This window comes from Aulostomus chinensis, chromosome 18, assembly GCF_037954235.1.
Source record: "Aulostomus chinensis isolate RoL2024-O1b breed Wild chromosome 18, RoL_Achi_v1.0, whole genome shotgun sequence".
Classification (NCBI taxonomy): Eukaryota; Metazoa; Chordata; class Actinopteri; order Syngnathiformes; family Aulostomidae; genus Aulostomus; species Aulostomus chinensis.
Window position 1 is genome coordinate 9,038,488 of NC_141337.1, and position 14,843 is coordinate 9,053,330.

At 43.7% G+C, this 14,843-nt stretch overlaps 1 protein-coding gene across 1 annotated transcript; it reads right to left on the reverse strand.

Moving 5' to 3' along the window:
* Window positions 1-363: 363 nt before the first annotated feature.
* cdc42ep4a (CDC42 effector protein (Rho GTPase binding) 4a) lies at window positions 364-14,458 on the reverse strand. The gene is made up of 2 exons (XM_086184457.1): window positions 14,211-14,458; window positions 364-3,535 (listed from the first exon to the last, which is right to left on the reverse strand). The coding sequence occupies exon 2, from the start codon at window positions 3,415-3,417 to the stop codon at window positions 2,377-2,379; it is 1,041 nt and encodes a 346-aa protein (XP_086040583.1). The 5' UTR covers window positions 3,418-3,535; window positions 14,211-14,458; the 3' UTR covers window positions 364-2,376.
* Window positions 14,459-14,843: the final 385 nt, after the last annotated feature.

Sequence of the window (14,843 nt, forward strand, 5' to 3'; positions counted from 1 at the left end):
CATGAACGATTGGCATCTTTTTTTTCCCCTTCAAAGAGGAATCGGAGGGGTGTTTTCAGAGTGCAGGGTGAAAGCTTGAACCGTCACCAGTCGGTGTGAACAAAACAGAGTGCTGTGAATTTTGCTCCGAGGTCTCCAGGGGATTTACCAGGGAGTGTCAAGTCGGTCAGATCTTGGCTTTACATGAACCATCCTCTGACCAGCAGGGTGAAAAGCATCCCATTTAATGAATCTGGCAACTTTTGTGCCATCGGTGCACACCTGCAGCGATGACTTCTACTCCTTCATAGGAGTGGTAATCAATAAACATTTTGAGGAAGATTTGACTCTTCCTTCCTTCACACACTCATGAGTCATCACATTACTCTCAGCTTGTACAGCTACGAAACACATCCAACTAGGCACCGATTGCTTCCTTCCTTCCTCTCTGCAAGAGCCAAAAAGAACAGTGACAGGAAACAGAAGGCACTCAAGGAATGGCTTGGAAAAAAAAAAAGAGAGAAAAGGCAACCGATTGAGTTGTAAATCAGAATTATCTTCTGATGTGCAAATGTGGCAATAATACACCGCAATAGTAGATGTTCATGATTTATTTTATTGAAAAATAGAGGTTATTTTGGTAATAACACAGAAAGAAGCTGTAAATATACAATAGAGGCATAATATACAAACATATATCAAAAAAGGGCAACACATACAACTCCCCGATCGCACAAAATCATAGAAATTACCTGAATACATCATAGTGTTTGAATTATTGGAAACATAAATATCCAGTTATTTTCTGCATGATAGATCTTAAGACTCATTTTGGGTTTGTTTTTTTTCCCTCCTTTTATTCTGCAAGCTAAAAAAAAAAAAAGCACTCAAATTATTTACCCAAACAGAGATGGAAGTGACAGACGGATTTAAAAAGTCTCTCACATCTAAATTATTTTTGGCTAGAGAGTTATGATTTGGCACATCTGTCAGTTTCTATTAAGGCAACGAAATCAATCAGCACAAGTGAGCTCAATACTCCTGGCCACGGCTTTTTAATGATGCAAGAGATTCAGTCAAGCAGCAATGCAACTTGCAGTAAAAAAAAAAAAAAAATCCTTGAGCTTCCAATCCCTCCAAAACTGATTAACAGATTTATCTTTTTCTTCAGAGATTTGAACACAAAGATATTGTACACTGAATACTAGTAGTGTCTGATTTAATTGGGCCTGCTGACCAAACACACGAAGCCCTTCTCATAAGTAGTAGCGGCGACTTTTTTCAATCTATTTTTCAGATCTTTTGACATCAGTTGCACCACTAGCTGTTGCTCTGACTAGGAAGGAAGTGGTTGTTTTTCAGTTTCAAACGACAGGGCGCTAAAAGCGAGTTCATCTGCGAAATCATCATTATTAAATGGATAAGAAGAAGCACTTCATTGGAAAAGCCAGCGCACTCTTTTTTATAAACTCTGGTTTCCCGTTAGTTACCATGCAGGCCTATGAAGCTCCATTAAACCCTTCTTTGCTCTAATTTACACTGATTCGAAGCCCAAGTGCCTCTGACAGAGGTTTGGTTTGGGCGTTGCGGTTTAGCTTTACAACAGGAAACGTCAGCCTTGGACTGTCACAAGGATCCTGAGTTACATAAGGAAGGGAACTCTTGACAGCTCAATGGCACTTTAATATTTTAATGAAAAGGAGGCCGGAGGCAGGACTTCACACTCCGGTGACAAATGCAGCCCCCCCCTTTATTGTGACAAGATACCCACGAGTGACCCTGTGGTGACAGAGGCCTTCTGTTCAGCTGAAACCTCGTAATGTCCCACAGACACACAAAGACAGAGAGAGAGAGAGAGACAGATAGGGAGAGAGAGAGAATAGAGAGAAAAGAGAGAAGTGAAGCAAATGAATAAAGCACATGTGACACATCAAGTGTGTGTGTGTGTGGGGGGGGGGGGGTGAGCGTGAACCTTGCTTTCGTTATGGAAAACTTTTTCCCCTACAAAAGTTTCTTTCTACCCTGTCCTTGCAGTCTCCCCACTTACTTCTGGAATGTTCCATATTCAAAAAGTGTCTGCTCTTCCATGTCAGCTCCCTCTGTGTTCAAAGGGAGAGGAGGATTGATAGACAAACAGAAAATGGAGGGTAAGCCTCTCTGACAGATGGAGGCTGGGCTCTTAGCTCAGGAGGAGTGACTCTTCTTTGCAGACCTACAAAGTTACAGTCCCTCTGTCTTCTTCACAGTCCCATTCCCCCAGTATCCAACTACTGTGTCTTGTTTCTGTTCAAGTGCAAATCCACACTGTCAAAGGACTTGCACGTTTCACATACACGCCCTTCTAGAGCTCTGGCCCATTTTTTTTTTTTTTTTTTTTTAAACAGGGGCTTAGGAATCTCATACGCGAATCTCATCATCTTCATCCTCCAAGAAAGAGGAGAAGTTGCTCTCCTCCTCTGGTGGGGCACTGAAGGTGGCGCTGTCTGTGTCTCCTGCATACGTTTGGCTGCTTGGTTTTTCATCCAGGGCAGCAGAGCCAGAGCTGGACACGGAGCAGCTGTCTAGATGCTTCAAGTGTTTGGGTCGGGTCTCAGGAGTGTACTGAGGGCTGTAGGGCCCGACGTTCTCAGGCTCCAGATCTAAAGAGCTGCATGGGTTCAATGATGTCTGCAATTCTGCTGATTCTACCTCTGCCACTGCCTGCTCCTCTCCATCCTTTCCCCTCTCCAACATGTCCTCTTCCTCCCCGTGGGTGCTGAGTGGTGGTGAGGCACGACCCTCGCTGCTCTTGCCTTCCTCATAGCCTAGATCATCATCCTCCTTCTCCATCACCCCAAGGATGTCACCCAGCATGGAGGGTCCCAGGTCCACATGGAAGGACATAACGGACTCGGCGTGTTTCATTCCGCCTCCGTAGGGCCGGCAGCTCTCTGGAAGCTCTGTCAGCTCACCGAAACCTCGTTCCTCCAGCTCCAGGACGTGCGTGGCTGCAGTGGCGCCCCTCCCATCCAGATCCACCTGCTGCTTCAAAGGACTAGACGACAGACTCTTTGCCACCAAACTGTCCCCTCTGTCTTCATCGTTGAGGAAGGGGAGAGACATGGCGGTCTTCACGTAGGTAGGGGACCCCCCAGGGACCATCATGGAGTTGTCTCTCTGTTGATCCACTCTGGTTACTGACTGGGAGCGTTTGCTGCTCCTGAAAGTGCGTGACAGGAGGCCAGGTCGGGGCGAGCTGGGGAAGGAGGTGGTCTGAGAGGGGGGTTCCCCCGAACGGGTGCTGAGAAAGGAGGTGTCACCAAAAGCATCTCCACTGCGGCCTACATGCATGGTGTGGCGGAAGTCACCAAGAGGAGCACTGATCATCTCTCTGGTCAGGTCCATACGTGACCGACGCTTCTGGGTGGAACCAGACACGAGCTGTTTCAGGATCGGCATGGTGGCTGATGGCGAGATGCTTTAGGAAAAAGAGGTAGTCAGTCAGGCTAAAAGAACTCCAGTCTTCAGTTCAGTCCTCAAAAGGTTGATGATCTTCAATTTCAGTCACACTGAGAACCTAAAAATGAAAATAAACAAAATCTATTCAGAACTGTGAACTAGCATAATGAAAAATATCCACCACTGCTTGAAAAACACATTTAAATAAAAATACATTTTGAGTCAAAAACATGATTTAAATTTGAATTAGATGCTTCAAACTGTGAATGAAATTAAAGAGGCTCAAATAAGCTGCAGCATAAACCAACTACGGCTCCTAAAGTAGTTTAATCTATTTACTGCACATCTTCCGCCACAATGTTATGCAGAATATTCATTGACTTTAAATCTCATCAAGTACATAACAACATGAGGAATTTCAAATGCTCCGCTAATTACAAGAGCCGAAGTTATAAATTATGCAATTCCGTAATGATAAGCAGCACTCTTCCAACATCAATGTGAGATGACCTCTAAAAAACGCACGCGCACTCAAAAAAGAAAAAAAGAAAAAAGAAAAGGGGATTGGGGAACGCCACAGGATTCTGTTTGAAAACTGCGAATATAATTCAGACTGCATGTAAAGCGACATAAATCCGAGAGGAATAGTCAAGAGCCGCCGGCGTTTTTTTTTTTTTCCTGATGCAAAGCTGAAGTTTGCGGCATGTTCCCAAAAGTGAGTGAGTCAGTTACGTAAACATCAGAGAACAATAATACCCCTGTCAACTGGGCAAGCAATTAACATTGTTTTTGACAGATGTACATGGAAGAGATGGCAGAAAATATTCCCTCTTAAACATCAGAGTTTCAGACCCTTGAGGTTTGCGACTGACGGCTGACTGTAAACGTACGACTGAAACACATCAGACAGAGGAAACACCCCAGCCAGTGAGTCGCCTCCTCAGGTGCTGCGCCGCACGAAGGGGACGCAGTGTCGCTGACGTGAAACACACATGAAAGGAATACTGCCCTGGTGTGTGGTCTGCCAAAAAAAAAGAAAAAAAAAAAGAGCACAAGCAGTTTTTTTTTAAAGAGGCTTATATACAAAAATCTAAAAAAAACACAAAAAAACAAAACACACGTCCAACTTTTACTTGCGAGTATCCACAGTTGCGTGTGAGCAGATCTCAGGAAAGTGCTGACCTTGCAGAGATAGGAGCTCAGCTCTGTACTTGTTGCCTCTGTCTATGTTTACTCACTCTTACACAGGAAGAGCAACAACACAGTCAGCACCCACACTTTGGATTTCTACAGGTTTCGACGGGCAGACCTTCAAACAGGTAGTGAAGTTAGGGCTGTTTCAGGGGGCCTTTGGGAGACCATCAGCTGTTAAATGTGGCACGTTGACCTCATTCTTCTGTCTCAAATCTGACAGTCTCTGCCAGCTGAGCCTCTCCTCCTGCTTCCTGTTCATGCAGTTACCTGCCTTGGTTTCCATGGTGACACCCTCCTGCTCGCAACAGCGTTTCCTGTCAAGGGCTGCAGGAGAAGCTTTGAGCCTCACAGAAGCCTACAACACATGGCCGTCATCTGCGTCGCTCCACTGCTCAACAGTTTCATCCGCGTGTGGGTTTATTTAACAAAATGGGGCGGGGCACTGTAGCCAAAACATATTACTGCATTGCTATAATTTTTATATAATCTAACAGTGTTTATATCACAGTGCAGTGATGCAATGATATTTTGTACTGTTTTACAATAACCATACCAGTTGACCAATATGGGTTTCTTCATGGCCAGTGCAAATGGAGCTATTTTTGCCATGTGATAAAATGTATGCAAATAAGAAAATGTATCAACTAAATAAATCACCCTGGGTAATTGAAGAATAATAAAATTGTAGTCCCCTGAGCAGCGTTTATCGGCAGGTAGAAACAAGGAGATGCTGCTAAGAGACAGCAAAGATGTGTAAATTGTGCTTAACAGTGTTAATAGTGCACACAGTAGCACCCAGCAGTGTATTTAACACTTGAACTTGATTATTCTGGTGAGTGATTTCACACAGAGAGTAAGCCTGCCCTTCAGAACGGTGTAAAATTAGGCTGCCCGCGGATGTGCCTGCTTCTTAACCAGCCTCATCAGCTCGTCCATCAGCCAACGTCAATAATTCAACCAATTATTTGATCTTGTCCACGTGTTACTTCATCCATTTACAACAAAAGCAACCCGAGTCATGAGACACCACCAAGTCCGGGTGTCGTCATCAGCGTACGTTAGCGAGTTAGCGCCTCTGCCAACTTTGTGTGAATGTGCTATGAAGTGCTTTTAGCGGTCGCTAGACTAGGAAAACTCGATATAAATGCAAACCATTTATTCTCCCTGAGGTTGCTTGGGATTCCTCCTTGGTGTTCTTTTGTCCAAATCACATTACCTTGGAGGGCAGCTGGATTTGTGTGAGATCACATGGGAATCCAGCCCTGATTTACTCAATAACTCACCACAATACAGCAGAGACTCAGAGGGACAGCTCCCACGCTTTATTACCGCTCGTCTACGGGTAGAACACACATTTCTGCCATCGTATAAATACTGACATATCAGCCGACCCTATGTGTAATATTGCAGTAGTACTAACCGAGGGAACGATGTGAAAACTTTCCATGAACCGGTTTCACGCCAGAACACACAAACAAAAATCACTCTTCTCACAAAAACATGTTTATTATTGCAGCTCTGATATATTTTTCTTTTGGGGGGGGAGGGGGGCTGCAGATAATTCATATACAGCTATTTTTTTTCTGACTTCTGGATGGCATAAACAGGGTCAAAACAAAACCAAAAAAAAACAACAAAAAAAGAAAGACACAAGCGGTGACAGTTAAAAGCCTGCCTGGTTCTGCTTCATCTCAACCCCCTTCGGGTCAGGATCAAGCTGGAAAAGCGGGTGTCCATTGCAGGGACACGGTCCAGAAATGTGTTGCAAACCACCAGGCAGGTTCTCTCTTCATCAGCTGTATCTAAACGAGAGAGTTCCACCAGCACGACAGGCATTCGAAACCTGAATCAAGCTAACCCCTAATGTTTTTATGCATGTCTTTGCAAAAATATGTGTGCATGCATGTGTGGGTGTATATGTGAATTTAAAAAGAGAAAAAAACGGAAAGGGGCCTGAGAAGGCTGCAGTTAGCGTGGGAACCGCGGGGTCACAGCAGAGGGATTGACTTTATAAATAGACTTTCACAACACTCCGGGTCTGGCTGCAAGCGACCCCACTGGGGATGAAGAATGTGGAGCAGGAAGAGACAGGACAGGAGCAAACCAAGCACATCTGCATCATTTCATCTCAACAGTGAAATCAGTTTACACACACACACACACACACACACACACACACACACACACACACACACACACACACACACACACCCTTTAAGTGATATGTAGAGAAGATGAACGACCAGTCTTGATGTGGTACTTCTATGCTGCTGAGTGAAAGGCACGCACGCATAAACATACTTTTTTATGAACTAACACCGATGTTGCTTTTTACTACATGTCTTTTCACATCTGCTGACATATCAGCCCTGGTCTGTCGGATATATTTGTGCCATGGGAATAGAATGTTCACGCTTTTTATAGATCCCTCTCTCTCACACACACACACACACACACACACACACACACATACATACGTATGAAACTATTATTAATACCTAGCCTGGGTTTAAGGAGGGTTCTAAATCTGTTTAAATATGAGCTGGTTAAAACCACAATACTTTGTGGGAAGAAAATATACACACCCCAATCTTCTGGAGAGGAAAAGCAAAGTTGTAACATATAGAAGTAAATAGAAACAGCTTTTTCTGCTGAATAAGTGCAATAAATAAATAAAAACACAAAAATCAAACAGTAACCTCGACATGTGGCCAGGATTTTTTTTTTTCTAATTTGAAAAAAAAAAAAAAAGCATATTATAGCAGGTTTTTCTTTGCACAGGTGGAAGAAGATGTAAACACACACGGGCTGCAACACAAGGTTCAAATAATTTACATTTACAGCTCAACTAAAAGCATTTCAAAAAGGAAATTATGAGCAAAACATCACAGGAAAATATTGACTTCCTGGATAATTTGCGTTTACAACCGACATAACATTTTACTTCCTGTCAATAGTCTCACACAAGGCCAGTAATACACAAGAGATTACTCACACACACACACACACACACACACACACACACAAACACATGACTAATGGCCCATTTCCCTAATTGAGTATTGATGCATGTACTTTGTACTTAATTTATCCAGTATGTATTCTGCTGTCTGGGTGAGGCTGACTGCAGCACTGCGTGGAGGACGGTGGGGGTGGGGGTGTTGTGTCTGAGCCATTTAAAGTCACTGACCTGAATGGATGAGTGAATGACCCGAGGGTGAAATGACAGTCGGGTATGAGAGGTCGCAAATCTTGGTGAGAAAAAAAAAAAAAAAAAAAAAAAAAAAAGCCCTGGTGATATTGCAACAAGGGAACGAGCTCGATATTGGAAACATTCACAAACGTCTCAATTTGTTTGCGGAAAAGAATCTTTTTTCCAAATGTGACATCAGCGAGAGTTCGGCTGTTTGGTAATAAAAAGCTACCACACACATTCAAAGGCGTTCCAGTAATTAGACAGACAAATGGCCTCTCGTAGATAGGTATCTGCCACACAACTCCGTAAACAGGCCTGAATATCTCATTTAGAGGAGAGCAGCCCCAGGACAAGCAGTGGAAATCACATTATCTCTCAATCACACAGCAGGGAAACCCAGACAAGCTGATGCTGCCTTCTGAGATAAACACAGCGATGAGAAAACACACTGATCTAATGACAACTCACAAATACAGCCGTCCCCACCACCACTTAGGCAGAAACCAGCTTTAGGGCTTCAACGGCCCATTGGGGGTATTAAAAGGGCCGTGCCATTTGTTTGTTGTGTTGTGGATTCGGATCAAGCCTTTGACCTACAGGGTATCTTCTATGCCCTTTTGCCCCACCAAGCATTTCCCATACTTTTCTCCAGCGAATACACCAAGAAATGCGAGGGTGAATTTGGATCAAAGAGTAAATCCTCAGTGGCCCACGGAGCAGAGCAAATTCAAAATCTGTAGCTGTGAAATGTGAGGCAATGCTGAGCACATCAACACAGTGGCGACCTCAACATCAACCTTGGCCTTTGTGTGCATTTCATTCAGTGGGTTTACATGCACAGTTGCATTTGCGATATCTCAATTAGACAATTAATTGAACTACGCATGTTGTCCCAGTGTAGAGAACTGGAGTCTTGGCTCTATGCCCCCTTACAGCTGGTTGCAATCAGACTTTCTCCTGGTTTACATTTTGCATCACACACCAGACGAGTTCACATGCGGCGATTCCTATTCAACCACAGAACTCAAAAGACGAGCATCCATTTATTTTTTACAAAGTTCAACTGTCAACTTCAACTGTCCAGAAATGCATGATTTTCACCCCAGCACCTCCTTCATCTCACCAGTGGAACCTACAGAACACGCGCAGAACCCGTGTGGGATAATAGGGGCCAGATTGAAGTGCTTACACACTGGGGTAAATCGGTCTAACCACATCATCCAGGTATGTTGGTCCAACATTAAAAAAAAAAAATCAACTTAGTACAATTTCAGTGAGGGAGAGTGAATACTCTGCATGTAATTTAAAAGTTGAGTTTTATTCAGAGTAACACAATAAATCAACTTTCACACATTACACAGAGTGCGTTTTAGTTTTCATTGACCAACTGATCCATTGCGATTGTAGTCATTCCACAAAGAAAAAGAAAAACAAAGAAATGAATGAAGTATAAGTACCTGGAAATCTGGCGTGGATAATACTAGATTATAATACAAGAGTGTAATCCAAGAGCCCTGCAATAAATCCTCACTTCACATCGATAATATTGAATCTGTTTGACGCCTTTGTCCGATTTAATCCCTAATCCTATGTTGCTATTGTCCAACACTGGATTATGCTGTTCTTCATATGATTTCCTTCTTATTTATGAATTAGGATTAATACATTGAGACACTATGTGAGTGAGTTCAAGAGAAGGAATTAAAAGAGGCATTCCTCAAAAATACAAAACAGCATTTTATCTCCACTCATACCTGGCAGGCTAGTGTGAGGTGACCTGTTCTGCTAACATTTCACCTCGCCAGCAGGGTGTTCCACTTGGTTAAAAAAAAAAAAAAGAGAGAGGGAGTTTTAGAGCTTCCTGCTGATAAAGATGCCTGTAGGTTTTGGGGAGAGTACTGAATCTGCCTCTATTCTTCTATCAGAGAGCTGCACATTAGAAATTTACAAGAACTCAGCTGTGGCCAAAAAGATAACATCCAATAGTGATAAAAGATTTAGCAATTTAATGGAGTTTAAATTCAGTACCTACACCAATGGAACACCCTTTCAACCTTCAAAGAATCCCAATCATCAACAATAAAAGACCCTGTTTTTTTTTGTTCCATAGCGGATCAGACGAGCTGGTTAAAAAAAAAAAAAAGAGAGAATAAAAAGAAAAAGAAAAAAAAGGATGTATGATGGACAGACCAGGAGAGAGTTGAGACTACAGCTTTCAAAAGCTCCCCAACAGCCAATGAAAGGGTTCCTGGCAGAGAAAAAGGCCTGCAGCGAGTCTGCTCGGTATGTACCAGCTGACCTTTGATACCCGAGAGGAGATGACTGGTCTCTTTTACATTTACAGCCAACACAGCCTCCAGACACGATACTCCATCTCTCTCTTTTTGGTCGTCCTGCTATTTTGCCCAAACTGACAGCTTTTTACGAAAGACACAAACAGCGGATGGCAGGAAAAAATACTGCGCTCTGGTTCAACACCGTCACTCATGACTGATAAATATTTTCTTGGCACTACAATGTCTTTTCATACAAACAATGCCTAAAAAGCGCTTCTCAGAATGGAAGTGTTTACCGACATTGCAGCCATCACGACTCAAGGCCATTAGTGACACAACCTCTGAAAAAAGGAGGAAAAGGTGACATTCAGGGGGGTTGACGTGTGAAGTTGGACGAAGTCGATGGTTCGGTGAGCCATGGCAGTGATACTCGGTGTCTCTTGAACTTTACTGGAGGGATGAACACCAACAACGCGTTGTCCCAACATGTCAGTCCAGGTTTCTGCGAATGTTCTGCAGATCCCTACGAGGTTTATCCAACCAAGAAGACACACCGCATGCGGTCAAGGAGACATGGCTGGTGCCGGGATAAAAACAACGGTCAAACAAGGGTGCTGTCTCCGTTCGAGGGGTTAAATGTCCTAAAACGCACTGATGGTAGTTTTTTAATTTAAGTCCAACTTGTAAATGTAAAAAGTGAACCGGAAGAAAGTTTGATTGCAACCAGCTGTGAGAGGGTATAATGCAATCTCTCATCCCACGTACTCTGAACATATTTCCTGGTTTTGTATTTTGGATATTGCACCAATCCGATAGAGATATCAGCAAAACACTAATAGCTGCCAATCTATTCCATTCCATTCCATGGTATGAGACTAAATTATGCAGATTTCATCATTAGCATCATCAGCATCATCAGCATCGTGCTGTCAACATTTTTATTGAAGGAGAGTTGAAAGCATAAAGCTCAGCAGTTTCAAAAAGTTTGACTTGCACCATGCTCTTGTTTATATATCATTCTAATAATAAAGTCAGGAAATGTATATTTTTGATAATTTTGTTTCCTGTTATTTTGTCTCGGGTTAGAAAAGCTTAGGCTAGTACTGACACTGCTTGTACTCGTAGGAGTAGTAGTAGTAGTAGTAGTACTCCAGTAATTGCCTCTTCCACACAGGTTGCAGCTTATTGATTAATGTTGCATACATGGATGACAGCAGCAGTTGGACGCATCGAGCAATAACCCTGCATGTCTCTGGTACGCAGCTACATCTTTACCAGTTTTTTTTCCCCATTCTGGATCGACAACTATCAGCATCAGGGCAGTGGTAGCAGCCCGTGCAGAAACACATGGCTGCTTGAATATGATCAGTTATCGCTGAGATAAGGGCAGACTCGTGACGGCAGACTTTGGTGGAGACACGCTGGAACGTTGGGCGTACGTCTGCAGGAAGGGCTGGGAGAAAATCAGCCAGTACAGCCTCTCATCTCTCCGGAAATCTACTCAGGCAGACCCTTTTATCTAAACAAGACTGCACTCCATCATAGCGTATCACTGACGGGCTGAGCAAACAAACACAGCTCACAACTCCATCACCATATTGTAATAATCCTGTGGGTGGCTGTTGGCACAACCAGGTTCAGTTATTGAAGAAGCTGAATCACCTGGATCGCCTCCATAGCCGAAATCTCAGCCGATGACAGCTCTGGTCCAGGTGTCCATGTTGTCACCTTTGACAGACCACCAAAGACCAACCAGGTGTCTCTTAAGAGCTTCTGAAGGGGAGTGAGTTTACATTTTGACACACTCTTGTTAGAAACCTGTGCTCCTCCATGGAAGGAATGCAGGGGAAAATTATGGGATGCAGAGAATCTTGCTTCAAAGTGCCATAATTATAGTTTGAGAGCAAGCCACAGAAAAAACTAGAGGGAAGCCATAGCAAAAACTATTAAAACAGCTGATGGCTCTTTTGTCAGAGACTTTATAAAAACACAAAACAAATCAAGAAACCACTTGACTTGTGTGTGTGTGTGTGTGTGTGACAAATTATGCCAACAGACGTGAAACCTACACTCACTTTTTTTAAGTAGATAATGAGCCGGGTCTGCATGGTTTCAGAAGTTAATAGTAAATAAATCCACCTCTCGGGGAGACATGGGAACATTTGAGCAGATTGAATACTCTTGTCATTCAATATGCATGAGTAGTGACAAGGAAACAGGATGGCACAGGGGAATAAACAGTTCCTTTGGCTTCTAACCCCAGCATGATGAGTCACGATGCAGACCAGAAAACAAAGCTACCAAACAAAAAAGGCACAGCAGCAAACAAAGCATTCACACACTGGCATTGGAGAACCCGTAAGACTTTGATGGTGGGACAACAACGTCATAAAAAAGGCAATATAACACTACTAAGTCAAACACGCCGAGTATATGCGGGAATTCTGAGGGTTTCATACAAGTATGCATCATTCCTGGAGTTTATGAGCGTCACATGAAGCAACGAAATATGTATCTTATTCTAAAAAACACACCATGCCCTCTAGAACAATCCAGCAGCTCACAATCACGTCCTCAGAGGCATTCCTGGATAACAAATAACAGTTTATGTTGGTATTTCCTGGAATGTGAAGTGGAGGGTGGACAGGACACACACATTGCCTGGAAAGTGCACACAAACATGTTCAAACATGGAAGCGGGACTGTACATTGACTGGCCACAAATAACATACTAAAGTTGCTCTCTTAGCGCCACCGCAGAGAGGGGGTTAAAGATGCTTATTATTGTCAAAAAATAACACTTTTTTATAAGAGAAATTCTAAGCAGGTTGTGCTTGCAGGGCTCTGCTCCAGCTCAATGTCTACACCATCCAATAAGAGAGTGTTTGGCACGGTGTCCAACACCGCGTGGAGGAGGGATAACTTTCACCTTGAGGCACTAAGCACATGTCTCCTGCAGGCGATGAGGTGCTTTGTAATTTAAGAAACAGAGGAAAGTAGATAGAGCCAAACCTGTGTGGACCGGTTTTAAAACGGGTTCTGAAAAGGGATTTCACATGCGCTCCTGGGACAAAGTAAACAAGCTAAGCATATGATGCTTGTTTACTTGAAGCGTTGCCCACAGAAATCCATCACGGAGGAGTCTCTAAAAAGGCCTCTGCTTGTTTGTGGATAAGGGAGGTCAAATGTCACGTTTGAATCTGTAGAAAACAAAAGGAAGGCACCCAACTGCTTCACACCTAGATGACATCATCACCTCACACTATTGTTCTTCGTACATACAGTGAGTGATGACCCATTCGGACAGGAAGTCCCCTCCTTTTAATAGGAGAAGCCAGGCCTTGGCTGGGTAACAGGGTCTGGGCCAAAAGTGGAACACAAACTGGACAGGTAGACAGGGGCAAAAAAAAGAAAGAACCCATTAAGACACAGCCGCCATATTGGTAATGGCTCCACTGGTCTGTAAACCCACTGAGAGAAGCTAGGGGTTTTCGGGATAAACACTAACTTTTAGATCCTTCGACTGATTGGTGAGGAATCTTCATTCAGGACGTGTCTATGGGCAGTGGTACTGGAATGGACATCCCACCGTCCTATGTTCAATATCCAGCCAACCTCCTTATCCAGCAGCACATTTTAAACACCCCTTTTTGACTTCTGCATCTGCTCTCATATTAGGCCTTCAGTTTTACTATGGAGGGAAGTGACTTGCAAAAAAAAAGAAGAAACACAACCTATTAATTAAGCCCTTCCAAATAAGCTAATTAAACAAAGAAGGTAATCTTTTATTTGATAAATTCTTGTTTCGAATGGGATGGACTCGATTCTCCTTTACAAACAAATGCTCCAGTCACTCAAAACAATCCATTTCATAGCGTTTAATCCACCCTTGCCTTTGCAATTGTGATCCCATCACAATAAAGCTGTGACTCTGGGTGGGTCAGTGGCAGGAGAACAATAAGTAGCTACAGAAGCATCAGCTGCTCACGCACCGTGCGCTCCTACCGCAACGCCAAATAATCCAGCTTTAATCGAACGCACGCTTGAGCCTCGTGAACCAAACTAAACGTACGTTACACGAGGTGAAGTTTAAGTACAAATACAAACGCGCAAACACACGCACTTACCGAGCATCCCATTCATAAAAGCCGGCTCCACTTTCAGGCCCCCTCAGGCAGGTTGACAATGGGGGTGTGCGCTCATCACAGGGAAGGAGATGAGAGACGCTCAGATCGCCGGTCGGGAATCAAAAGCAGCACTTTTACATAGACGAGCGGGTGTTTATTCTGAGGAATATTTCTGTGGCAGGCACCTCGTGCTGGGTAGAGACGCTGCTGATCTGAAGCGCAATAACTCAAGTACAATGCCTCCTGCCTCAGTGGTGCGCGTGGACACGCCCTCCTGACATGGCTCCTTAAAGACACAGGCTGCCAGCGTGGGGGCACTCAGACGGCCTTCTCTCATCAACTGCACTCGGAGAGGCCGGGAGGGGGGCACGATCGCCGGGAAGACTAAAACTTTATCACATCATGTTCCCAATGAATGAACCGGATTTGTAAATAGAAGGAAACAACTCGTTTAGAAATGGTGGAATATTGAAACAGTCAAATGTTTTCCTTAGTCCCCCCCCCCCCCCCGCGCTAATGTTTTACAGAGAGGGAATGTGCATGGTCATCTTTGAGAGTACACTTAAAATAAAGGAAGCAGTGGGAAGCAGCTCAAGCATACAAATGGTGCAGGCTGCAGTAGGTTTTAGGAGG

Bases quoted from the DNA above. Each gene is read 5' to 3' on its own strand.
- cdc42ep4a (XM_086184457.1), bottom strand. From the start codon at position 3,417: ATGCCGATCCTGAAACAGCTCGTGTCTGGTTCCACCCAGAAGCGTCGG.